The 25752-nt window shown below is 39.3% G+C and overlaps 1 protein-coding gene across 8 annotated transcripts; it reads left to right on the top strand.

Annotated features, from left to right (window-relative positions):
* The first annotated feature begins 77 nt into the window (after window positions 1-77).
* trip12 (thyroid hormone receptor interactor 12) lies at window positions 78-25752 on the top strand. 8 transcript variants are annotated; one of them, XM_032545118.1, is made up of 43 exons: window positions 79-209; window positions 2986-3132; window positions 3561-3686; window positions 3848-4635; window positions 8664-8769; window positions 9698-9834; window positions 9999-10082; window positions 10176-10271; window positions 10339-10490; window positions 10659-10694; window positions 10784-10879; window positions 10968-11060; window positions 11148-11309; window positions 11983-12051; window positions 12145-12310; window positions 12554-12671; window positions 12993-13149; window positions 13269-13422; window positions 14099-14327; window positions 14707-14825; window positions 15052-15259; window positions 15430-15530; window positions 15621-15807; window positions 15918-16059; window positions 17272-17463; window positions 17661-17812; window positions 17898-18055; window positions 18220-18293; window positions 18405-18604; window positions 19086-19213; window positions 19426-19473; window positions 19968-20119; window positions 20268-20410; window positions 20500-20656; window positions 21347-21445; window positions 21536-21650; window positions 21856-22010; window positions 22167-22331; window positions 22539-22703; window positions 22793-22906; window positions 23307-23401; window positions 24056-24159; window positions 24250-25752. In XM_032545118.1, exons 2-43 carry the CDS (start codon window positions 3035-3037, stop codon window positions 24444-24446), a joined length of 6237 nt encoding a protein of 2078 aa, XP_032401009.1. In that variant the 5' UTR covers window positions 79-209; window positions 2986-3034; the 3' UTR covers window positions 24447-25752. The 8 variants fall into 8 exon arrangements, with proteins under 8 accessions (XP_032401016.1, XP_032401009.1, XP_032401012.1 ...); XM_032545121.1 differs by having other exon boundaries at window positions 15633-15807; window positions 24250-24446; XM_032545119.1 differs by lacking the exon at window positions 79-209 and adding an exon at window positions 398-668 and having other exon boundaries at window positions 24250-24446.

Raw genomic sequence — 25752 nt, 5'->3', positions numbered from 1 at the left:
CTAAAAATTGCTGTTTGTAGGCGAAGCGTCTCTGCCGAGTTGCAGTAAGCTGATGTCGAAAATCACGGGTATCTAGTTCCACAGCGGATGAATAACGCGGATGTATATTGCAGTTGTAGGCCGCTCAGCTGATACGAAGCTAGCAGGGGTAGAGAGAGAAAAGAGGAGCAGTGCACAGTCTGTTACAACTACAACACTGGAACAAATAGGTAACAACAATATGTGAAATATTTACATTTTCAGTGACATCTCAGTCATCAGTCTTTAGAAATGATTTATTATCGATTTGTATCAATAGGATTTTGATTCTGTGTCGTAGAGTCATCCCGAACTCCCTTCCTGCTTTCCTGTTTTTTGTGTCTAAAATGTATCAGTGGCCATTTCTTTTTTTGCAACCTAGCGAGGTCGTGCTACCTTTTAGTTGTCTGACTAGTTAATTGAGTTGGAGTTTATTGTATTTAATCAGGAACTCACGTGTTTGTGAGGTGTATTTAAGCTCTTATTCGTGAACCCCATTCTGTCGAGATGGCAAAGCGCTAGCCAGTGACAACAAGGAAAGCTCTTATTGATTAGCATGCCAAGGTTAGCTACAACGCTCTTGGATGATTTAACGTCGCTTAACGTAACCTACGTGACTGCCCTGCGGTGGCTAATTCTATTTTGATAAGGTTAGTATTTCATAAACCGGAGAACTATCATTTTTAATAGCAACCAGCTGCTTGTGAATGTATTTTTTTTTCTTCTATTTTGTCAGGTTACTACTGAACGGCCATTAAAAAAGCTATGTTGCATGGCTAAGCTCATATTAGCTTGCTAATAATTAACTAGCTTCGACGCTTGTCAGTTTAGCCACGGTATTAAGATTTTAGCTTTATTTGGTTCTGTTTGCCCAGCTGTAACAACAAACTATGCGTTTCGTTTACACTTTGTTAGACAACTTATTTTCTCTAGGCTAGCATTAGCTAAAGCCCCAGACATTGGTGCAGTGAAAGGAAGCCCTTGGCCTTTTATAGGCTAAGAAAACATCGGTTCAGTTCTCATATTTGTAAAGGTTGGCTAGGTTGTACGCAACAACTAGGTTGACACCGAGGCTAAGAATTAGTCATTGTATTTGTTGTATGACAGTCGTGTATTTTGATTTTGATTCCCCTACCAATCACTATAAAATGTGGACCAACGTATTTTGGGCCATCACGTCTCTTTTCGTTTTCTTAAAACTTGTCAGCCATACTTGCGTGTCATAATAGCCCGAATACCAACCTAGCTAGCCCCACAGCTTTATTACATCAAACCGCTGTCGGTCCATCCGATGCTGCCATTTTCGGTGCCTAGCTCATCTCAAGTAGTTGCATTTTTATTTTGGGAGGCTGTCTTTGTAGTTTATTTAAGACCATATCCTTTTTCGTGTACGAAACAACTTACAAACGAGAGAGTAGTTTAAACCTACCTATTGGTTAAGTGTCTAAATAGGTTGACACACCGGTACTCAAACTACGCAGTTCAATGCAACCAGTGCTAAATTAGCCAGCGTAGCTCTTAACTGTTTAAGCTTTTAAATGTGTTATATTCTCGTTGAGATATCATTCGTATTGTGGTTTTTGTGTTTAGGGTGGTAACTTTTGACCGCAGAACATACAGTGTGAACTCGCTGCTGTCAAAACGTATGAGATTGGAAGGGAATGACTGGCTCAACATGCTAACGTTGCTCGGTGATGCTAAACAACTACGTCAGAAACACAGGCCTCTGGAAATCATAGGTACTAAACTGGACGCGGTTGGTGTCTTGGTTATGTTGTGAAAGCGAACCAAACGAGATGGCGATTAAAATTGTCAGCCACTTGCTGTGTAAATCTAATCACATTACTGGCGAGTGGCGTGCCAGTTGTCAGAGTGCTCGAATAACAAAGACTGGATGCACTGTCAGTGTAGGCCTAACGTGGCCCTATGAGCTCCGGGAATGTGGCGTATTTTGTCATCAGAATTCATTATATCATGGATAAATCGTCAGTTAATTTGCTATTTCTTGGTGGTAATTTTTTAGTATGCCAAAAGTACTTAGGTGGTAAGTTAGCATTATTTTGCAAATATCAAATCCACCTGGTTATGTTCATGTTCAGCCTCATCAATTGTCTCATGTGAATTAAGGTTATATGCAAATTGTTCTGATGCAATATAAAATTCTCTATAATTATTTTTAAAACTGGCGTTTTTCTACAGCAAGCTGTCCTTGTTGTTTCTAATATTCAAGACAGATAAATATTATTTATTACGGAATGTTAATGCCATTTTATTTCTGTTTTAAACTTAATTTATTCAAAAATATCTATGATCTATGTATGTGTATTTTGACATGCATGTGTCCTGTATTACTGAAGCTTAGAAAAATACCCAGCTGTTTTAATAATGCTGGGAAATATTTTGTCACAAGAATACCTCAAAGCCATTTTTCCCAGAGGTAGAGATATAAAGAAAATCTGGTTTGTTATATGGTGTGAACAATATGTTGATAGAAACTGTGAAAACACACAGGCTGTAACAAGAGTGTAAACATATTGGATTCTGTGATTTAATGCATGGTTGTAAAAATAATGCTTGGCTATTAAAAACATGCCTTAATTGCATTTCTGTTTGAAGAAATTAATTTGATTGAATTAACTTTTGAATCAAAGGTATATAGATTACATACAATTAATGAAGTCAGTTGTAGACTTGGATCAAAAATTTTGACATTACCTGTGATTTTGAGATTGCATACATGCGGTTTGTTTATTAGCCAATACAAGTCCCAGGACCACTAATTAGATTAGTGTTTCTTTAGTTTTTTTTTAATGGAGTTTCTAAATGTTGATCAAGGTCCTTTTTGTGAAATGGGACATCTGAAATCACCACAACGAGGGAGCCTAATGCTATAAACATGCTGCCACTTGTTTATTTTTCATTATGATTTTTTATATGCTCATGTCTGCTCGCTTTCTTTTATTTTAGTGAATGGTAGTGTCTAGAAAGGGTATGTCCCTTCAGGAGAGAGGTGCCAATGTCCAACCGGCCTAATTCCAATCCAGGGGGGTCACTGCGCCGTTCACAGAGGAACACTGCTGCGGCCCAGCCACAAGACCACACAGCAGCTGGAAGGTGAGTCTGTCTGCATGTTTGCTTTTTACTTTCTCAATCAATAAAATCCCCGTCTGCTTTTCTTGTAGCACTGTAGGAAACTTTACTGATTGTAAAGTTTCCTACAGTAAATTTGTAAAAAGTACAAATTTTACACATTTGTACTTTTAGGAATAATTTCTTTAATTTCTTTTTCTGATTTAAATGGCTATGTATGTGCCTTTACAAAAAGAGATTTATGTTTATTTCTTTTCCTAGTCAGATGTGGTTAACTCTTATTTTAGCTTTTTTTTTCTTCTTTCTCTTTACTGGTTACTCCAGAGGTACTGGTGATGAAAAGAATTGGCATTTTTGTCTTAAGACAGTTTAGGGATTCATAAATTCTTTTTATGTGGCCTTTTTCCAGAAACCCACACTGTTCCTTGCTCTTTTAATGTCCAACCTTACAGGTTGCAGTCAGAGCAGGTAAAACATAAACCAAATTCCCCACCTGAAAGTAGAAGACCTAATTCTAAGGCTCCCAAAGCCACTGCCAGCTCAGCCACTGGCCAGTCCAGAGGGCACAGCTCAAGAAGGTACCCCTATTTTCTACTTGGTTCTTAGTGTATATGTGTCTTGAACTGCATCCTTCTTTGCAACTTGTATTTTGTACTTTTAGGAATAGTCTCTTTAATTTCTTTTTCTGATTTAAAGAATTCTGCCAGATAATTTTCTTTTATTTTTTGCTACCTTACAGAAGCGGTCTTAACCTATCAGTGGCTTCATTAGTTCTGCAAGACGACTCGCAGGCTGCGGGAACATCCGAACAGGAACGACCAGGCCACCAGTCAAAGAGTGAGGGCACCAGAGGGCTTAAACGAAGTGACGCTCCTGACCAAATTAGCGTCCTTGGGCCCACCCCTTCCAAGAAGCCCAAATCGGTCCCACCACCCAAAAGTAATACCTCAGAGACCAAGAAAGGCCCAGCTAAGTCCAAGAAGAGACAGGCTTCTTCAGAGGCACCTGCATCGACAGGTCGAAATCAGAGCAAGAAGAGTGCGGCCAGCTCGGCCTCTCCAGTCCAGAAACGGAAAAAATCAGACTCTTTCCCAGGTCTAAGTAGTACCGCTGGGTCTCTACCCAATTGTACCGAAGGCAGAACTGCAAAACCAACCAAGCTGGCGTCTAAATCGGCCGCCTCAGCCAAAGCTGGGTGTAGCAACGTGACAGACTCATCCTCCTCTGCCTCCTCCTCTTCTTCTTCCTCTACCACAGGCACCAACAGTGCTGCTACACAGGGCGCTCGTTTAAAACAGGGAAAAGATCAGACAAAAGCTCGTCGTTCCAGATCAGCATCTAGTCCCTCTCCGCGTCGCAGTACACGAGACAAGGAGCAGGCCAAAACCGCCAGCTCTTCCAAGTTTGACTGGGCAACACGCTTCAACCCCAAAGTAAACCTGCCAAAACCCAAACTTTCCTTACCTGGAACTTCCAAAACTGAAACCTCCAAACCTGGGCCATCTGGACTACAAGCTAAACTAGCAAGTAAGTTGTGTGAAAATGAATTTGTGTTTGTGTATAGCAAGAGGTAGATGTATAATACTTTTTGATTGGCTGGTTGATGATTAGTTCATTATTATGGACCTGGATAGTACATTAATGTGCCATGATTTCTGTGCAAACTACCATCACAGTCTCCCTTATAAACGTCCACCCAAACCACTAGAATCATGTGTTTATAATGGTTCCGAGGATTAAATGTGCTGAAACTCATCTACACCACAAGGCAAAAACAGATACGGACCAAACTGTAAATTCAGATAAAGTATTCTTAGTGTGACCCATCTCAGATTTCACAAATGTCCTACTCTCTATTATTCCAGTTGCTTTGCTTTTTTATGTTTAAAAAAACAGCTGGCAACTAATAATCTTGCTCGCATACAAAAAAAAAATGCTTTGACTAGTATGTTGTATTTACACGTACTTGTATTTTGCACATTTAAATGCCTTCTTCATGCTTCATTGGCTTGGATTATTAAGCAGGTTGTACAAGACATGTTTAGATGATATGACTTGGCAGACTGTGATAATGGACTTCAGCCCAGGTTTTCTGACTCTGGATGTGTTTGTTTAAAATGGTAGCTGCCATCAAGTACAAGTCAATAACATTTAGGAAGGACCAGCTATTAAAAAAAAAAAAGATTTTATTAGTTTTTCCCCTTTACTATTAATGCACCATTTGTTCTGAAGTTTTAACAGAATTATTCTGCTGCAAATTATTGAAATGTAATATAATTCTTGACTGCTAGGCTACCTGTTAATGGAAAAATAGAAAACTGTTTTACAGCTGCAAACCTGAGTGAAAACTGTATCTCTCCATGAAAAACTCTAAATGTTTTTACAGTGAAGAAGAAAAATATAATCGGCAGCAGCAAAAGTCTGGTTTCACAACATTTAGTTTTGACTCATTTGGGAGCTGAAGCTTTTTAACTACTACTTCCGTATTTACTGTCCAGCACAATATTATTCATACCCCTGGCAGATTTAAGGTTAAGTTTGTATTTTGTTGAAACAAAAACCTTTTTTCTGATAGTGAAAAGGTAGGAATTGCTTACAGTAACATAAAATGAGTGCCATTTCTGATTAACACAAATAAATCTTATTGCCAATGGCATGGCAGTTCATACCGATTTCAATAATGAATATAAGTGTCTTTACTAACATTATAGCAATCAAAAAATTCATGACTTGCTTTTCTGTTTCCATCATTACTTTGATAATATCTTTGGTGTTTGAAGGAAGGCCTCCATGCCCTCACCTTAATATTTAGCTCTCCCCATATATTCTTAGATTCAGGTTAAGGCTGGCCACCTTCAAAATGTTTATCTTACAGTCAGAAGAAACATAACCAATAAAGTAAACAGCCCACTGAAACTGTGCAATAGCCTTGGATCTTTATTTTACTAACAACCTGTCAGTACAGACTTTATGCTCACATTCATGGTGACTGAGCTGTGTTGGAGAGTCTGTTATGGTCTGTTGACCTCCTGTGTTTCCACTGCTGGAACCAGTGCCAAATCAGACAATAGAAATATAAATGTACTTTAAGAAGGACCCTGTGGAAAGGCAGGACATTTGGGATCAACCCTGACGTAAAGATGGAGCTTCATGCTGGGAGGTTGCCAACCGTATGACTAACCATATTCAACATGTTAGGTTGTCTTGGTCTGATATCACAGTGTCTATGATTTTTTTTGAGGCTGCAACAAACAGATTACAGCCTGTTTGTTGTGACTTGTAGCCAGTCAGAAAGCAAGGTGATAAAAACACAGGAGGGAATCTAAAACACACAAAAGACAAAACAATGGCCACTCAGAGTCAAGACATTTTATTGCCTTGGATATTTATTTAAGGGTATCAGAGTTCAGTGGTTTAAATACAAAGCATGCCATACAATTTTTTTTTTCTAAACAATTTTCATAGTCCATATATATATATATATATATATATGTATATGTGTGTGTGTTTTAATCTTGAAAATGATGCTATACTTTTATGTTGGCCTGTCATAAAATCCATCGTTTGTGGTGGTTGTGTACCTCCGATATGTGCGTCACCACACAGAATAGGTTAGTAATGACGTCAGGTGATCTATAACTGCTCTGAACCCAGGAGCAACCTGGAGATAATTATCACTTCCATTCAGTATCTTGAAGCTGAGCAGGTGGTGGGAATGTGCCAATAGCACAAGGACTTATTGTATCAGTGCAACAGCTGCCTTTTCAAGGTTTGTGTATGAGCTCCGTGCAGTGAGTCTAGAGGTGTCTCTAAAGTAATTGACTTGTGATTATTACATGTTATGTGAAGCTATGCTTATTCTTGTCAAGCAAAAATATCTTTGTTAGAAAGAAAATGGTATTTGCTGTCAAAATACAGAAAAATGGTAAAACAAAGTAGAAAAACAATAATTTAAACCTATACCCTGCCTCCAGCAGGCCATATTTTACAGGTAAAGCTTCCATACCATCAGGTAAACCACAGTGAAGTTATAACTTTGTGTTTCAAATACCTTAATGTTTTATTGAGGTGAAGCTTAAGATGGTATATCATTTCTCTGTGATTTAAGAATATTTAAACCTCAGAATCAGCACAAATACTGCACTCCTCTTTTGTGGAACTAGTGCATAACAGGAATACCTGGTTCAGGAGAGGTGAGCCCAGAACACATTATCATGTCTTTAGAAACGTAACCTTTCTCCTTCTGTTTCTGTTCTTCAACCTTTCATCTGAAACTAAATCAAGAGTAGTGTCCCGAGACAGACCACTGATACCTTGACAGCAACGCCAGTTCAGTTATAGTCATGGTCACATGATCCATTAACCAGAATATGTTGTATTTTTTTAAGTAATAGTGAATACTGTTGTTCAAAACGAGGAATTTATTTCTAAGTATATTTTTTTTGTTGCCAACATTGTACTGTTGGAGAGCCATGTAAAGCCTCTATATCTTTCTTCCAGCTCCTTCCACTATTATTCTTAGATGTAAGAGAGGAAAAAAGTCAGCCTGCATATAGAAGTATAATTAATCTGAACAAAATTGTGTACATTGAGAAGGAGGCAGAGGCTTCTCAGGTTAGCATGGGCTCAGGCTGTTCTAGGTGAGTAAAAGGAAAGTAACTCAAGTGGACTCTGTGTCATGGGCTCTGACCCAAATGGTGAGACCCCTCCTAAGTTGGCTCTCACATGTTGGCCCACCAGCTGACGTGAAGTATGTTTGAGGGTAGGGAAGGACTAACAACCTGCTTCTCTCAGAAGGAAAAAAGCTTCATCACATTTGGAATAAATTATTCACTCTTTAAATTTTAAGATACACTTATATGATGGTGAGTGGGCTTTATAATTATTTTACTTATTACTTTTTAATGCATGAGCAAAAAAATGTATAACATGAGGATCAAATTGAAATGTTTTTGCTTCTAGACTAAATGGAGGTGTAGTTGATTAAGTAGAACTGGTTTAAAATCTTTAGATTCTCTGAAATTTGAAAACATTCAAGATTGAGCAATTCTAAAGAACACAAGATTGAATATCAAGCCAAGTAAAGTACAAAACCATCCTGTGTGCAATTTATTTGCGCTGAAACATTTTAGTGTTTAGATTTGTACCACTGAGTTATGAGTCGCAGAGCTAGCATGAAGGTTGTTCTGTTGTAGGGCCATGGTCGTGTTGCTATTAATAACCCATTTGGCTGGTGGTATAGGGGTCTAAATGGGCAGCACAGGTTCTGTGCTGTATTAAAAAGAAAAAAAAGAGACAGTATTCTGCATCTAACTTTGTCATATGTACTTCATATGGAACCAGAAGGGGAGGGGAAACTCCCATTTGGTTTATTAGATTTTCCCACATGGATAATCTATAAACTATTGTTAAAAATGTTTTCTTAAATTGTAAGGGAAACAGTGTTTTCTATTTGCATCTAGATGCACAGCTTCCATCATATCAAATGTATTCTTAGACTAGTTTAAGAATAAGATCCATCGAAGCAATTGATGCTCATTTTTGTTTTCCCTTAGGTTTGAGGAAATCCACAAAGAAGCGCAGCGAGTCTCCTCCAGCAGAGCTCCCCAGTTTTCGGCGGAGCACACGCCAGAAGACCACGGGCTCCTGTGCCAGCACCAGGTAGGAACTCTTTTCATGACTTTGATTCATTGTTAAAGTGGCAAGTGTTTATATAAAATTAAGTTTTTGAGCTTTATATTATGTTTAATTGTGTTCCCTCATCAAAAACATACCTGGAGTGTTGCTTTAAAATTTTCATGCATGTTTGAGAAACCTGTTAATTTCCCATGGCAGCCATTTGGGGCTCTTACAAAATGCCACCGATTTCCACAAATTGCAAAGTCAAATGTTTTTTAAGACTTGTTTCATTTAAGTCATGTTTGATATACAACAGATTTTTTATTACTAAGATAATATAGTAGCCTGATTTTGCTATAAAATGGTGCTTAAATTCTAGGCATTAGTGTGGGCAAATAACTTGGGATTCTACATTCTTTCCAAGTTATCCTACAAACAAAATTTGCCATGTTAGAATAATTCAGAATGATACAGCAGGAATATTCTTATGGCATTTTTCCTAAATTTTAGGTGTCAACATGCCAGAGATTCCCCTAAAATCCCCAGTACAGCTTTGGAGGAATACGTTTATAACATAGTGACCATGGCGGATTCAGTCGGCACCAAAAATGCTGAAACATAAATGATGTATCAGAAAAATCCACTCAAAAAATGTTGACTGGTGTAGATACTATTTTTTATTTATTTATTTTTTTTCTGCTGATGAGGATTTCAAACAGTGAGTCTTTAATCTTCCATTGACAATATTCCAGTTAACTTGCTGCTTAATTGGTGATGCATGCCACGTCGTTAGTTGGCAGAATGTTTTATATTTTTGTAGTCCACCTTCTGAGAAAAACGGTCTTGTGTGTTCACTCCTGTATTTAGTTCTGTCTGGGGATCAGATCATTCAGGAAGCATATTGTGTTTTTGTTTGCACTACGTTCCCTGCTATTCTGACATTTTAATTCGGTTTCTTCTCATGTTGCAGTCGGCGGGGCTCAGGCCTGGGCAAGCGCGGGGCAGCCGACGCTCGCCGACAGGAGAAAATGGCTGACTCCGACAACAACCAAGATGGGGCCAATTCATCAGCTGCTCGCACTGATGAGGCGTCACAAGGAGCTTCAGGTAAAATTTACTGTCCTAAACCACAATTTAGTTTGTGACTTTGACTAGACTCCATTTGTAGAGCAAAACGTGATCACAAAACACGAACAAATTTCTGAGAGTTGTTGTAAACAGGCCGCCACTTTTAAGGTGACATTGAGTTTTTATGCTGAATTTCTTTTCAGCTTCAAGCTCAGTTGCCGGAGCAGTGGGCATGACCACTTCTGGAGAGAGTGAGTCTGATGATTCAGAAATGGGAAGGCTTCAAGGTTTGTTAAACTCACAGGTCTTATCATGTAATGGCAATAAAAACAGATAAACATCCTCATTCCATGTACATTGATGATTCCTCCTCACCATAGCGCTTCTGGAAGCCAGAGGTCTCCCACCACATCTTTTTGGACCCCTGGGGCCCCGCATGTCGCAGCTGTTTCACAGGACCATAGGCAGTGGAGCCAGTGAGTACAATCTCTCTACCACCAACAGGGTTCCATCAATTTTACCAACCAAATCTTTGTGCTTTAGGTTCCAAGGCCCAGCAGCTGCTGCAGGGCCTTCAGGCCACAGGGGACGAGTCTCAACAGCTCCAAGCTGCCATTGAGATGTGCCAGCTGCTGGTGATGGGCAATGAGGAAACTCTTGGTGGATTTCCTGTCAAGAGTGTGGTGCCTGCTTTGGTAAGTCCCATTGACTTTTCAAGCTGGATGAAGGGAGACAAGAGTAGACTGATTGTTTTTATTTTTCTAAGGAAAAATTCTGTATTGTAGTTTAATTTTTATCTTGGCATGTATTATTTATCTGCTGACAGTTTATTGAAGCCAAGTATCTTCCACTTTCTTTTACAGATTACACTGTTACAGATGGAGCATAATTTTGAAATTGTAAGTATGATTGAGTTGTTTGGTTGTAAGTGAAGTTAGTTTGTTGTTTTTCTGTAAAAACTGACTTCTTTGTTGCTTGTTGCATAAAGATGAATCACGCGTCGCGTGCGCTCACTTACATGATGGAGGCACTTCCTCGTTCTTCTGCTGTCGTGGTTGACGCTATTCCTGTCTTCCTGGAGAAAGTAAATTCATTATACTCCTTCTGCAGTCACTCCCCTGTTTTTTAAAAATATTTTAAAAGCTAATAGTTTTTCTCTTTCTTCTTCGCAGCTTCAGGTGATCCAGTTCATAGACGTAGCAGAACAAGCCCTCACAGCCTTGGAAATGTTGTCAAGGCGACACAGCAAAGCAATTTTACAGGCTGTACGTATTGCACACACTTTAGTTTTACCCTATTACTTTATTCTCTAGCATTACTCTAATCTGTTACAAACATGTTTTCCCTCACAGAGAGGCCTGGCTCACTGCCTCCTTTACCTGGAGTTCTTCAGCATCAATGCCCAGAGGAATGCGTTGGCCATAGCAGCCAACTGCTGCCAGAGCATTACACCAGACGAGTTTCACTTTGTTGATGATTCACTCTCACTGTTGACTCAGAGACTTACACATCAGGTGCGTGTGATCAACTCGAAATAAAGATAATCAATGTGATTGGGAGCCTGGAATAAATTTTGTTACGCAATTTGAGATTTTGAAGTTTATATTTTGACTTTACATGTTTAAATACCTAAAGATTATATAGAAGGAAACAGGATAACATGTTTTATTTGAATAGTTTTTGCATTTAAATATCTCAAATATTTCTGACCAAACTCAAATTTTGAAATATCTTTAATAGTGTAGGCTTTATTGGATGTGAAGCGTCTTTTGTCTTTGACCGTCTTCTAAATTATTTTGAGATTGTAACAAATCTTTAAATGCAGAAGCTGCACGTTGCAACTTCACAAAAGTGGCAGTATCTAATAAGTTGTAATCTAAACATATGTATATGTAACTAGCTAGAAAAGCATTGAGAAGAACAGCAGCAGAGAAATTAAAGTTTAATTTGTGGAGTAAGGTTTGCACTTTTTGCTATATTTGCTTAGCAGCAACAACTTCTTTGATGCTGTAGGCAAAAAATCAGAAGGTATTTAAACTGTGGAGATACTGAGTATAAAATATAATCCTATTTTTACACTTTAATATTTCACATTTTCAACTTTTACCTTATCACTTGGCCGGTGCTTAAAATAATACTCAGAAAGCACTTTCAGTAAAGTATAATGTTGTTTCCTTTGTCTTTCAGGATAAGAAGTCCGTTGAAAGCACTTGTCTCTGTTTTGCCAGACTAGTGGACAACTTTCAACACGAAGAGGTCTGTACTTTCAGTGTTTCTGAAACTGGTTTGTTGTGTCTGATGTTTTTGGTTAACAGTTTGTTGTTTTTCTCCATCTATTTTATTTGGCAGAACCTGCTGCAGCAGGTGGCATCGAGGGACCTGTTGACCAACATCCAGCAGTTGCTAGTTGTGACGCCTCCCGTTCTCAGCTCGGGGATGTTTATTATGGTTGTGCGCATGCTCTCCCTGATGTGCTCCAACTGCCCAAGTCTGGCAGTCCAGCTTATGAAACAAAGTGAGTAACTCACACCGCAGCGGGTGTTATTGCTTTGATTTGTTTTCTCACTAAACTATTAGCCTACAGTAGCATAAAAATTGGATTGTTTTTCATGTCTCAAATCTAAACAGTCTTAAATAATTGTAGAATTTTACTTTTGTGCTAGGTTGGCATGAATTCATTGTTTAGCTTGATGTGTGTGTGTGAAAATAAACTACAAACGAGAGATTAAAACAAGAAAATGTGTCTCCTTCTGAATAGACATAGCAGAAACTCTGCGTTTCCTCTTGTGCGGTGCATCAAATGGAAGCTGCCAGGAACAAATTGAGCTCGTACCGCGAAGCCCCCAGGAACTCTATGAACTGACCTCCCTCATTTGGTAACGTCTTTTGTTGTATGTGATGGTGCCAACCCTTTAAATACAGGGAATGGCATGCAATAAAGCAACTGACTAAATTAAATATAAATTGAATAAAAATATCTTATAACATTTTATTTGTTATTGCTGCAAACCTTACAAGACCCATCTACTTAATATGTCAACTACATGTTCCACACATGTTAATTTTCCTTCCTCCTGAGTTTAAAATGCATATATATTTTTTAATTTGGCTTCTGCAGCCACAATCACTGCAGGGCTGAACCTGACGTGTGGAGCGGAACAAACTAAAATATTTCCTTTTTTCATATTCCCATCCAGTGAATTGATGCCCTGCCTCCCCAGAGAGGGCATCTTTGCAGTTGATGCTATGCTGAAGAAAGGCAGTGCTCAAACAACAGAAGGTGCAATCTGGCAGTGGAGGGATGACCGGGGCTTGTGGCATCCTTACAACCGTATCGACAGCCGCATCATTGAGGTAAAAAAGCCCTTTAGACTCTACGGTTCCTTACAGAGTTGCAGTATCAGTGGATATTTGCTTGTGCAACAATGTGAGGCTCATCTGTCTGTGATGCTGATTATTTGTGTTTTCCTCAGACGGCCCACCAGAACGGAGAAGATGAGATCAGCTTGTCAACGCTGGGCCGTGTATACACAATTGACTTCAACTCTATGCAGCAGATAAATGAAGACACGGGAACAGCACGTGGTATCCAGAGGAAGCCTAATCCTCTTGCCAATCCTAACACAGGTTCTAACATTTGTTTTTTTCCCTAGATTTGTTTGACAATGAGGATTTTATTAGATTATGAGAAACACAAGGTATTTTGTGTGCTCATTAATTGATGGCTTCAATGGGCAAAGAACTCTCAAAGCATCATGCATCTAGTATTTGAACAAGGAAAGAATGGAACATATAGTATTGTCTATTTTCTTTGCTTGTTAATCACAACTGAATAAGTTAATCTTAGAAATTTTTAAAGCAGTCTTGAGATGAAATTATATTCTTTGTGAAACCTTTTTACTCATATATTGACATTTGTTGCTAAACCTGTCCTTTTCAACTTAGCTTTAATATGCTGACATTTAAATGTATACAACAAAGTTAAACATAGGTTCTTTTAGATGTTCAACAAATTAAAAAACAAAAAATAACTGAAAATTGAACACAGTCAATTTATAACAGAAAATATGAAGAGCAGTAATGTAAAGTGCATAACCTTTGCATTTAAACACCGGTGGTTCTGCTTCTAATGTGAAAGTGCTCTTTACCTGACGGATTTGTGTCTCAGTGTTTACTGCAGTAAATCTGAAGCACATCCTTGACCAGGAGGCAGGGACTCTGTGATGACCTTGCTTGATGGAGGCAAAACATTCTGACCTAACATGATTCATCTTGTCATTAAAAAAACAAAAAAAAACCTTAGGGAGTCACCAAGAGGTTCGTCGGGAAGATGCAAGAGCCCAGCTGATGAAGGAGGACCCTGAGCTGGCGAAGTGCTTTATTAAAACACTGTTTGGGGTCTTGTATGAGGTCTACAGCTCATCAGCTGGCCCTGCTGTCCGACACAAGTGCCTTAGAGCCATCCTCAGGATCATCTACTTTGCTGACGCCGAGCTGCTGAAGGATGTGCTGAGGAACCATGCTGTGTCCAGGTAACTACTCAGCAACACGATGAAAGCGATCATCTACTGTCTCTACATAAACGTTCAGGAGGAGTGAATGCTGCAAATCAGTAACTCTGTGTAATCTACTGGGTTTCCTTAGAAAACTTTTTTTTTTTAATTGGTTTGAATAATAAAATTAATAATAATTAGGATCAATTGGAATGGATCTTTTAAAATGACTTTTTTGGTAAAGTGCCTAGAGGTGAAATGCTGTGAATTGTCTCTATATAAATAAACTGAATGGACGATAAAGAAGGATTAGAAAGTTTTATTGAAAATACTTGAAGCTTTTCTAACAAAGCAACAAACAATTGACAATTTTAAATTGATTTGAATTGAGAGTAATCTAACTTGTTTCCTTCTGCAGTCACATTGCCTCCATGCTGTCCAGCCAGGACCTGAAGATTGTGGTTGGATCTCTGCAGATGGCAGAGATCCTCATGCAGAAGCTGCCTGATGTCTTCAGTGTCTATTTTAGAAGAGAAGGTTTGTGCACAAACTTATGGACTTGGCACTGAAAATTAATTTTCAAATAAATGTTAACTAAAAGTAAACAGTAGAAATCACTGAACTCCTATGCAGAGGACATAATGAATATTACAGATACAGACCGCTTTCATTTTGTTTTTTAGAATTAAAAATCAGTTTGTTAAATTTATGTGGGTGCTTTTCTTGCTTGTTTTTATGACACCATTTATCTTTGTTCTTCCAGGTGTAATGCATCAAGTAAAGAACCTTGCAGAGTCTGAGAGCTTTCTTGTCACTAGTCCCCCAAAGGCCTGCTCCAGTGGTACTGCCAGCCTCTGTACCACAACAATCACCAGTGTATCCACGACATCGGCTAACATTGCAACTCCTGACCTGGGCTCCCCCAGTTTTCAGCATAGCATGGACGACTCGCTGGACCTCAGTCCCCAGGGGTGAGGCTAAACACTCACGACACACACTTAGTGACTCTACAGAGAATTAAAAAAACTTGAAGGGAATCTGCCTTCCTTGCCAAATTGGAGATAAATTTCCTGGCATTTAGCGGTGCAATTTTTTAAATTAAATGGTTATTTTAAGCCTCCTTCTCTTGTTTCTTACTAAGCCGGTTAAGTGATGTCCTAAAGAGAAAACGCCTTCCAAAAAGAGGACCCAGAAGGCCTAAGTACTCTCCGCCAAGAGACGATGATAAAGTAGACAATCAGGGTAAGTGTCAAAGCACTGCTGTGTTGAGTGTTTGAAATGCTCAACCTTTGGAAAGGAAAGCACATTTGATGATATTTGCATAACTGCCAGTCTTCTTTGCAGCCAAGAGCCCCACCAGTACTCAGTCACCCAAGTCGTCGTTCTTGGCCAGCCTAAACCCCAAGACCTGGGGGAAGCTGGGAGCTCAAACTAACAATGCCAACTCTGAGCCATCACGCACAGCCGGAGTAAGCGGTCTGGCAAGAGCGCCTCCCAAAGACTCTATTTCAAATAACAGGTACTTTGATGACTTAATGGCAATTTATATTCGGATTGATCTCATTGATGTATTTGCTCAATGTTTTTGCTTGATTTTATAGTTTTGCTTTAAATGTTTTTACTTTGTAGAGATAAAATTAAGGCCTGGATTAAAGAGCAGGCAAGTAAGTTTGTGGAGCGCTACTTCAACTCTGAGAATGTGGACGGCAGCAACCCCGCGCTGAATGTTCTCCAGAGACTTTGCACAGCCACCGAGCAGCTGAACCTGCAGGTACAACATCCACTCTTTGTGAAAACATGCACGTTGTTGAACAGGAACCAGAAAGTAACAGTTGGGCAATGGATGAAAAATGCCTGGGACATAAATTGATGTCTTGGATATTCTGATGGAAAGGCTTTTAAAAACTTGATTAGCAACATATTTTGGATTTCAAACCATTTTGTACATGACACTGTAATGTAAACTATTGCTGAACATTGAAACCAACACAGTTATATTCAAACATTATGATCACAGTCTGTTTTCACAACTTATGACATTAAGAGCTGGTTTACAGCTCACGGTCATCATGCTCCAGGGATGGAACAGGATGTTTAAATTGATGGATAGACAGTAGTGCTCCAGGTTTTGATGGATAAGGATAATGTTTTGGAAAGGTGAAAATAACATGGGCAATGAAAAATGGAAATCATTTTTATTTAGTTTTATGACATGTGAGAACATAAATATACTTCATCCAATTTTTAGCTTCTGTTCAAACAGATGAAAGTATGGAAAACGGCCCCATTTTGCCGTTTTACTTAAATTCCTCAAACTGCAATTTCTTTTGAGAATTTCTGCCATTTGGTACAAAAAGAGTATTGTCTGACAATTAGGTCTGCTAAATCTGAAAGAGTCAGCCCTCCTCCTTTCTAATTTAGAAATGCAGCGAAATTTGCCTTTTATGCCTTTCACACTACTGAAATTAAATTAAAATCATTTCAAAATCAGAGGAAAATTGTAACAATTGCAGATTTGATTTTTTTTTTTATTTTATCAAAGCAAGTGCAATTATTTCCACAGCAGCTTTAACAACACAGGCAACTGTGGGCTTGTATCTTCAACACTTAAAATCAGTTTAGACAAAAACTTGCTTGTGATTTAAAATACTGCAGAACACAAACCTGACCAGGTTAAAATTCCATAAAGAGCAGCTTTGACAAGAGTGCTCACCATCTCTTCACCCACTAAGACTGGAAGTGGAAATCTATGCTTCAGATAATTTAGGGAATGAACATTAATATAGTGGTTTAGCACAAAGAAGAAACATTACAGGTTTGGATTGCTAGTGTACAGTGTTGCAGGAGCACCAGATGTTTTGGATTTGTCATTAGACTTGAGACTTAACTCTGACTCAGGAAAAAATTACTTGTAAACATCTCTGGTCTAGAGCGTATATTTAATATTTCACACCAGGAATGAAACATTTACCATGTTTTCCAGGTGGATGGTGGGTTGGAGTGCCTGGTGGAAATCTCCAACATCGTGTCAGAATCTGACGTGTCATCGTTTGAGATCCAGCACAGTGGTCTGGTGAAGCAGCTTCTGATCTACCTTACCTCCAACGCGGACAGAGACCTGCTCAGTCGTGACGTGCGGCTCAAGAGGTTCCTTAACATCTTCGCTGGTTGTCCGGTGAGAAGCCTATTGGGTCATTCCAAAATCTAGATATTCATTTTATGTACGATGACCGGTTTCCTCTCCTAAATTTGTTCTAAATAGTATTTGAAGAAGGTGGGAGCTGTGAATAGACATTGGAGGGTTTGTGATCTGCGTCATGTTTGCTCTCATGCTCCGTCTGTATGTTTTATCATGTTTTCTTTGCTTTACAGCTGCCAGGCGTTGATCCTATAGGTCGTCTGGATCCCACAAATAATTCGGCGTACCTGGCACTCGTGCACAAAATGAACAGCTGTCTGAGCCAAATGGAGCAGTTCCCAGTCAAGGTGCACGACTTTCCCAGTGGCAATGGGAACGGCAGCAGGTCTGTGTGCAAACATCTGGTCTTAAGAGGAAGAATTTGCTTTGTCTGGTCTACTTTATTAAATCAAATATATTTGATTCATCAGGGGATCTCAGGCACTGAAGTTCTTCAACACACATCAGCTCAAGTGTCAGCTGCAAAGGCACCCAGACTGCACTAATGTTAAACAGTGGAAAGGCGGCCCTGTTAAGATTGACCCGCTGGCCCTCGTGCAAGCGATCGAGAGATATCTTGTGGTCAGAGGTGAGAGCTGTCTTTTTTTTTTTTTTTTTTTTTTCGTCCTTGGATTTTTTAGACAGCTGCATGTAACTGAAATACTAAAAAAGAACAGAGTCTTCTAGGGATGTGTATGTTTGAATCTCTGATGGTTCATTTGCATTTTAAATTAGATTTTTTTTTTTCTCTAGGTTATGGTAGAATCAGGGAAGAAGATGAGGACAGCGACGATGACGGTTCAGATGATGAAATAGATGAATCATTGGTATTTTATTACATTCTGCTTTATAAAGAAGCTATTTTTTTCTTTTTACTCTTCTGAATTTTCCTTTAACCACATCTGCTATTAACACTTGAACAATTATTTTCCACTCAGGCGGCACAGTTCCTAAATTCTGGCAGCGTGCGTCACAGACTACAGTTCTACATTGGTGACCACCTGCTGCCATACAACATGACGGTGTACCAGGCAGTTCGACAATACAGTCTTCAGGCAGAAGAAGAGCGGGAGTCGACAGATGACGAAGCAAATCCACTGGGGAGAGCTGGAATCTGGACCAAAACGCACACAATATGGTAAAACATGGTTTGCTTTTCCTGAATCCCGGTGACTTGCAGGAATACATCGAGTTCCTTCTCATTGTAGATCTTTATGTAATTTTCCAAGCCTGCATAAGTATGAAAAATGGAAGCTGAGCAGCAAATAGTTTGAATTTTAAGACTTTTTTTTGTTTTTATTCAGTTATTTTTAATATGATATTTGATTTTCTGAAAAACAAAAGACTGTTTGCATTTTTATAATGTTGGTTTTTATGTTGCTAATAAATATAGTCATTCATTCATACTTGTAGTGTCAGAATGCTAACCCAACGTTTTGGGAATTTTATTGCATGAGTCATCACAAGTAATCACATGACTCAGTGCAGGTTTCTCTACATAATCATCATCTACAAGCTTTTATTGTCAATTTTCTGGTTGTGTTTAAAATAAGTGAGATCCTAGAAGTGTCTTCATCAAAGCCTTTAGTGACCAAATGTTTCCTTTTGTCCTTTGGCAGGTATAAGCCTGTGAGAGAAGACGAGGAAGGCAGTAAGGACTCGGTGGGTGGAAAGCGAGGCAGAGCCCAGACTGCTCCCACTAAAACCTCACCGCGCAACGCCAAGAAACAGGATGAGCTGTGGCATGGTGAGACTGAAAAATGTCCTCACTTCTACAGTTTCTTATTGGTAGTTTCAGTAATGCTTGCTAGGCTGTGATGCTTAATTGACGTAATTTTATTTTTGGCAAGCTACATTGAAATATTTCAGCGTTTTTATAATTGTAAAGCACAGCAAGAAGTTGTTCAAAAGAAAGGTAAATGCAGATTGCTAATAGCAAAACTTTTTCTTCTATGGTAGGCATCCAAAGCGAAAGCAATACAGAGCTATGTGGCAACACTTGGTCGGGTACGTTATATTAAACTAAGGCACCAGGATCACCGCAGAGACTAATTTTATGCAGAGCAGTTCCAGTTCAGATATAACGTACCTTTAGTAATTTTTTGTTTTGTAACTGATCTAACGATCATTCCATTCATGGGTCAGCTTATTACTGTGAAAGGGTCAAAGGGTGAAATTCACAGATGTGGAGACTTGTAGGTGGAGTTGGACAGATACTGATTCTTGAAGCAAAAAGTGAACTCCCAAAAATCTGAAATGGGTAAAAATAATCATTGACTTATTTGTAAAATATTATTGGCTTCCAAAATAGTAACTGTTTGCATCCCTATTACAAAGTAGCAATATTGCTGGTGTTGCTAACTGGCTGATTCTGCTCTTATTATTTACCTTGTGTATTGTTGTGACTTTAGAATGTTCTTGGTAATGTGTGGTAAAATTACCAAATAACTTTATCAGAACCTGAAGAGCGGGCTTGAGTCTCATTCTCTTTGTCGTCTCAGATGGCGTGTGTCCCAGCGTCGCCAATCCTTTGGAAACATACCTCACTACAGAGCCACCAGAGACCATAACCTTTGACGACCCCTCTTTAGAGGTCACCCTGCTGCTGAGGATCCTTCACTCCATCAGTCGATTCTGGTTCTATTTGTATGACGTAGGTCACCTTCCATCAGCCGGGATAATAAATGTTTAGGAAGCCTTTATTATTGTAGATTCTCAAAGGAACTGTGGTGAAAATTTGTAATTTAGTATAAGTTGATGTATAAAATAAAATGACTACATGCATGTTTCCTTGTTTTTAGAATGCTGCGTGCAAGGAAATTATTCCAACGTCTGAGTTCATTAATAGTAAACTGACTGCCAAAGCCAATCGTCAGCTACAAGATCCACTGGTCATCATGACAGGGAACATCCCCACCTGGCTTATCGAGCTGGGAAAGACCTGGTATGTACTTCTCAGTGCTGAACACAGCGATATGACAGTATGAAGTAACAATTGGTTCTCACCGCCTCTTGTTTTCTCCGCCTCTACAGCCCCTTCTTCTTCCCCTTCGACACTCGGCAGATGTTGTTTTATGTAACCGCCTTCGATCGAGACAGAGCCATGCAGCGCCTGCTGGACACAAACCCCGAGATCAACCAATCAGATTCTCAGGACAGCAGAGTCGCACCACGTCTGGATAGGAAAAAGGTGCGGTTTGCATCACTGAACCAGTAACCTAGAGATACATCGATCAGAGAGGAGAAATCCTAAATTTCACTTGATCCTCTATAATCAGTGATTAATGATCTAACACCAATAACTCTGATCAAATCTTCAATCCACATCTTGCACTATGATTCATGTTAAAGTTTAATCAAACAAAGATTTGGGACCCATCCATTGATGCATAAATGATATATTCTTGTAATTGAATTCAAAACTACTCCAAATCCTGTGAAATTTTTGAAACTGCATTGTGTTTAACCAGACACACAACATTTCGCAGTGGGTAACTAGATATGGTCAACCTGACTGTAAATGCCGTTATTATTAGTTGAATCCTGAATGGAGCATGAAAGCAGACGGTTTACTTGATAAAAGAGGACAAAAAAGTCAGGCGACGCTCTCAGCAGCAGTTACACTGCATGACTTTCAGAGAACATTTATGACCTTGCTTGATATTTGTGGTGGGTGGTCTTTGGTAGAGAGAGCCTAACTCTTTCTAAATGATCAGACCAGCCATTTATCATTCATCCTCCTGTAAAAGCCTGATCGGTGCGCCTCGACACAGAAAATGTGCCATTACATCAAACTGTTCAAATTTCTGTAATGTCAGTCCTCTTGTTGTAGTGTTGTTGTTGTTTTTTTTGGGTCATTTACTTTTGTGTCTCATTCCAGAGAACTATAAACCGTGAGGATCTATTAAAACAGGCAGAGTCTGTGATGCAGGACCTTGGCAGCTCCAGGGCAATGCTGGAGATTCAGTATGAGAATGAGGTATTTTATTTCTTTTTTTCTCTGTTAACTGGAGCATGTGTCCTGTCTTGTATCTCCTTGAAGCAGAACTGAGGTGATGTTTTGTTCCAGGTGGGCACGGGTCTCGGTCCCACGCAGGAGTTCTACGCTCTGGTGTCTCAGGAGCTTCAGAGAGCGGATCTTGGTCTTTGGAGAGGCGAAGAGATTACTCTGGCCAATCCTAAAGGTGCTAACCCTCTGGAACATTTAACTTTTTCTTAATAGACATCAGATATGTGATTCTGTTACCGAGCAAAGTGCCAGAGATGGTCAGATTACAAAGTAAAAAAAAAAAGTTTCTTTGCAGTTGATTAAAAAAAATTACTTCTTGTAGTTTTAGTTATCTGGTCTCTATGGTAACAGTGCCTGTCTTTGTCCATGTTTCTCCTCAGGAAACCAAGAGGGCACTAAGTACATGTTCAACTCCAGAGGACTGTTTGCTGTTCCCTTTGGCAGAACAACAAAACCAGCACACATAGCCAAAATTAAAATGAAGTTCCGTTTCTTAGGGAAGTTGATGGCCAAAGCAATTATGGACTTTAGACTGGTACTAAACTCTGTTTTCTATCTTTGTCTGTAGAATCAGTTTTTGAACTCCTTGAGTGCATATAGACTTGTTGGCAAACTTGCTTCGTGTTTCACATCTCAAGTTTTTGTCTAAATGAGCGTCCCTGAACCGTTTCACAAATGTTCCTTACTGTAGCTGGATCTGCCGTTGGGGCTTCCGTTTTATAAGTGGATGCTGCGACACGAGACGTCTATAAGCTCTCACGACTTGATGAACATTGATCCAAGTGTGGCCAAGTCCATCCAGCACCTGGAGGATATCATTCGTCAGAAGAAGAGGTTGGAACAGGACCGATCACAGGTAAAGTCACAGCCTGGAGGATTTCCTTTTTGTTAGTTCGTTACACTGCAAAGGAATGTTGGGATGCTGTGCACCGTGTTTCCAGATTCCTAAAAACCACTCAACGTAGCCTCACATTCACATGAACTTGTATGTTTTTTTTTGTTTGTTTTTTTCCCCTCCCTTTTTCACATGTTTACAAGAGTTTGTCTGCGTTTGTGTTTCCAGACCAGAGAAACCCTCCAGCAGGCCCTAGAGAGCCTGAACATGAACGGCTGCTCGGTGGAGGACCTGGGCTTGGACTTCACTCTGCCTGGCTTCCCAAACATTGAACTGAAAAAGGGCGGAAAAGACGTGCCAGTCACAATCTACAACCTCGAGGAGTACCTCAGGGTACAGCACTGCTGTGTCTCACGGTTTTATTTTTTAGTTTTCTTGAGGTTTATGATTTTATTCTTACTTTGAGTTTTGCATTGTTTTAGTTGGTGGTGTACTGGACCTTAAATGAAGGAGTATCAAGACAGTTTGACTCATTCAGGGAAGGGTTTGAGTCAGTCTTCCCTTTGCATCACCTGCAGTATTTCTACCCTGAAGAGGTAAGAAACGTCACCATTTCCCACTTCTTTTGACTTATTGCATTTTTCTGTTCTCCAAGCAATGTTTGTTTGAGGATATTTAAATCTGCTTTATTAGAGGGAAAAATTTACGTGAAATGATATCCCAAAGTTTTTGCTGTTTTAGTTGTGATGATGAGATGTATTTTTAAAAAACACCTATTTTGTTATAAATGTTACCTGATACAGTCGTTGCTTCATAAACAACAAAGTGACGTTTTCCCACTGGTTACAAAATGCAGTGTACATGTATTGCTAAATGTTGCAAGTTTTTTCCCTTGTGAACTGCTAAATAAATGAATTTGTCCTTTTGTTCAGTAATAGGGAAAAAAAAATTGCGTCTAAAATTGCATTTTAAAATTTTCTTCCATATTTGTTTTAGCTGGACCAGTTGCTGTGTGGAAGTAAATCAGAGACATGGGATGTGAAGACGCTGATGGAGTGCTGTCGACCGGACCACGGCTACACGCATGACAGGTAGGATTAATTTATGATGCAGTTTGATTACAGCTCCGTTCAACTCTTACCCCAACTCATTAATTTGGCTTTAAATTATTAAGTGTTTGTGCATTTCAGCTTTACTAGCCCTAAACATGCAGCTAGAGCTACAATGCAGTCAAATATGCTTAGATTAAAGCATATTGTGTAATCTGTACTAAGTTCTCTTTCCTTCTCTCTTTCTCTCTTTCTTTCTTTACAATTATGCACTTTGTTTTAGAACAACAATCACACAATAAACTAGAGGTGCGAAACATTTTTTGCCGCTTCCTGATTTCTGATTATTTGCATGCTTATCAGACTCCAGCGTTGAAGGACATCTATACTTCATTTAAAAACTGCATTTTGTGTTTACTTGTATTGTCTGACTTTAAATTGTTTAGATTTTCTGAAACATATAAATGTCAAACATGCAAAACATAGGAAATCAGGAAGAGGTCCATACCGCTGTGCGAGTTTTCACTGTGATAAACTTTGGAAAAGTTGATTGGATATGAATACATGAGCAGAGCACACTAATCAGCCTGATGTTATTTAGTACAACATCACATTCCACCTGATTTAAGCTACAATTTACGGAGGCATATGTATAATTCTCTTCTTCGATGTTCACATTCTTTGTTCTTGTTCCAGCCGGGCCATCCGGTTCCTGTTCGAGGTGTTGAGCAGCTTCGATGCCGAACAGCAGCGGCTCTTTCTCCAGTTTGTTACTGGAAGCCCGAGGCTGCCTGTCGGAGGTGAATAAAACAAAACAAAAAAAAGAGTATCAGCTAAACAAGCCCGCGCTGTAATTTTCCTCACATTAACGTGGATGTCGTCATCGCCAGGTTTCCGGAGCCTCAACCCCCCTCTGACAATTGTGAGGAAGACATTCGAGTCAACGGAGAATCCCGACGACTTCCTGCCCTCGGTCATGACCTGCGTCAACTACCTGAAGCTGCCTGACTACTCCAGCATAGAGATCATGCGAGAAAAACTGTTGATTGCTGCTCGCGAGGGCCAGCAGTCGTTCCACCTTTCCTGATCTCACCACCTCTCAAATACAAATGCCTTCTTCAGCAACTGATAAAATCATTACTTCCTTAAGTTTTGTTTTGTAATCTCACACACTGAGGCTATGGGGATGGCCTTGTTGTTGGAGAAAGCAGCTTGCAGAAAAAGTTAAGACTTTAAATATATATTTGCTGCCCCTTGTCTCTCCGAAAAAAGGAAAAAATTATAAAAACAAAAACGTGGAAGTGTTTCCACGACTCAGAACATAAGATATAAAAAGAGAGAATAAAACCTATATCAGTAGTGTTAAAAAGATGAAAACATCTGGGTGACATTCTAAATTGCATTGCTATGTGATATTTAAAGAAAAAAAAGGGATGTCTCCTCTCCAGCGTGGCGGACAGCTTACTGGGTGTTTGGGGAAGAAGGGGAGGGCGATTTCATTGAGCAGGCTAGGTTTACTTTAGCTCCAAAGATCATTTGTACAGACAAATTTGCAGACTTTGCTCATTCTACACATTTGATAGAATAGTTCTTTGTTTTCATGTCTCCCCCTCAGTTCATATGTTGGCATTTTGTTCTGTATTATATCGGCCCCCAGTCTGTGTGTTGCATTTTGGTTCGGCTTCCTCCCCCTCTGTGTGTCTTTGCTTCCAGTGTTGAAAACGAGAGTTGCCGTTGGTTGAATGCAGGTAGTGATAAGATCATATTATCCTTTTAATTTTTTTTTCTCCCCCCCAAACACCATCTACCCAAGTTGGGACTGTGTTCTGGCCTCCTTTTATTATAGAGAGCTTCAGCTTAAATGAAGAGTTGTAACCTATGTGTTGACCAGGTAAATTTGTTTTGCTCTTATTTTGATAGAGTTAGTGTCTTTCTGTTTGGCCCTACAGGACGTGTAGGGTGATGTTGGTAGACCAAGCTCTGAGCAACCTTCAACACATAAAATGTAGCTGGGCACAAAAATAATTGGCTGGTCTCATTTTATCGTTTCTTGGCCAGATAGCATTTCAAGTTCATTTATGGAATAAAGTATATATGCAGTTTCACACCATGTTTGAGGTGGGAATGTCTGCTTTACCTTTTTTTTTTTTTTTTTTTTTAATTTTCTATATTGTCTTTTTTTTCTTGCTGTAGTTGATTATATTTTTTTTTCTTTGCACTGCTGGCTTGGAACAAACCGTGGTGTGCACTTGCAGTCTGTGGCCAGGGGAGGGCGCCACTGTATGCTCTCCTGGCCCAATCGTTCATGTGCTGGTTTCTAAGATCTGCAATAATTTACTTGCATCAGGTTCATGTTTTTACCTGAACATAAATAAAGTAACTGTTTGACTCAT

Source organism: Xiphophorus hellerii, chromosome 18, assembly GCF_003331165.1.
Source record: "Xiphophorus hellerii strain 12219 chromosome 18, Xiphophorus_hellerii-4.1, whole genome shotgun sequence".
In the NCBI taxonomy this organism is placed as follows: domain Eukaryota; kingdom Metazoa; phylum Chordata; class Actinopteri; order Cyprinodontiformes; family Poeciliidae; genus Xiphophorus; species Xiphophorus hellerii.
Note: the sequence above shows the minus strand (reverse complement) of the source record. Positions and strands in the feature narration are given on the sequence as shown.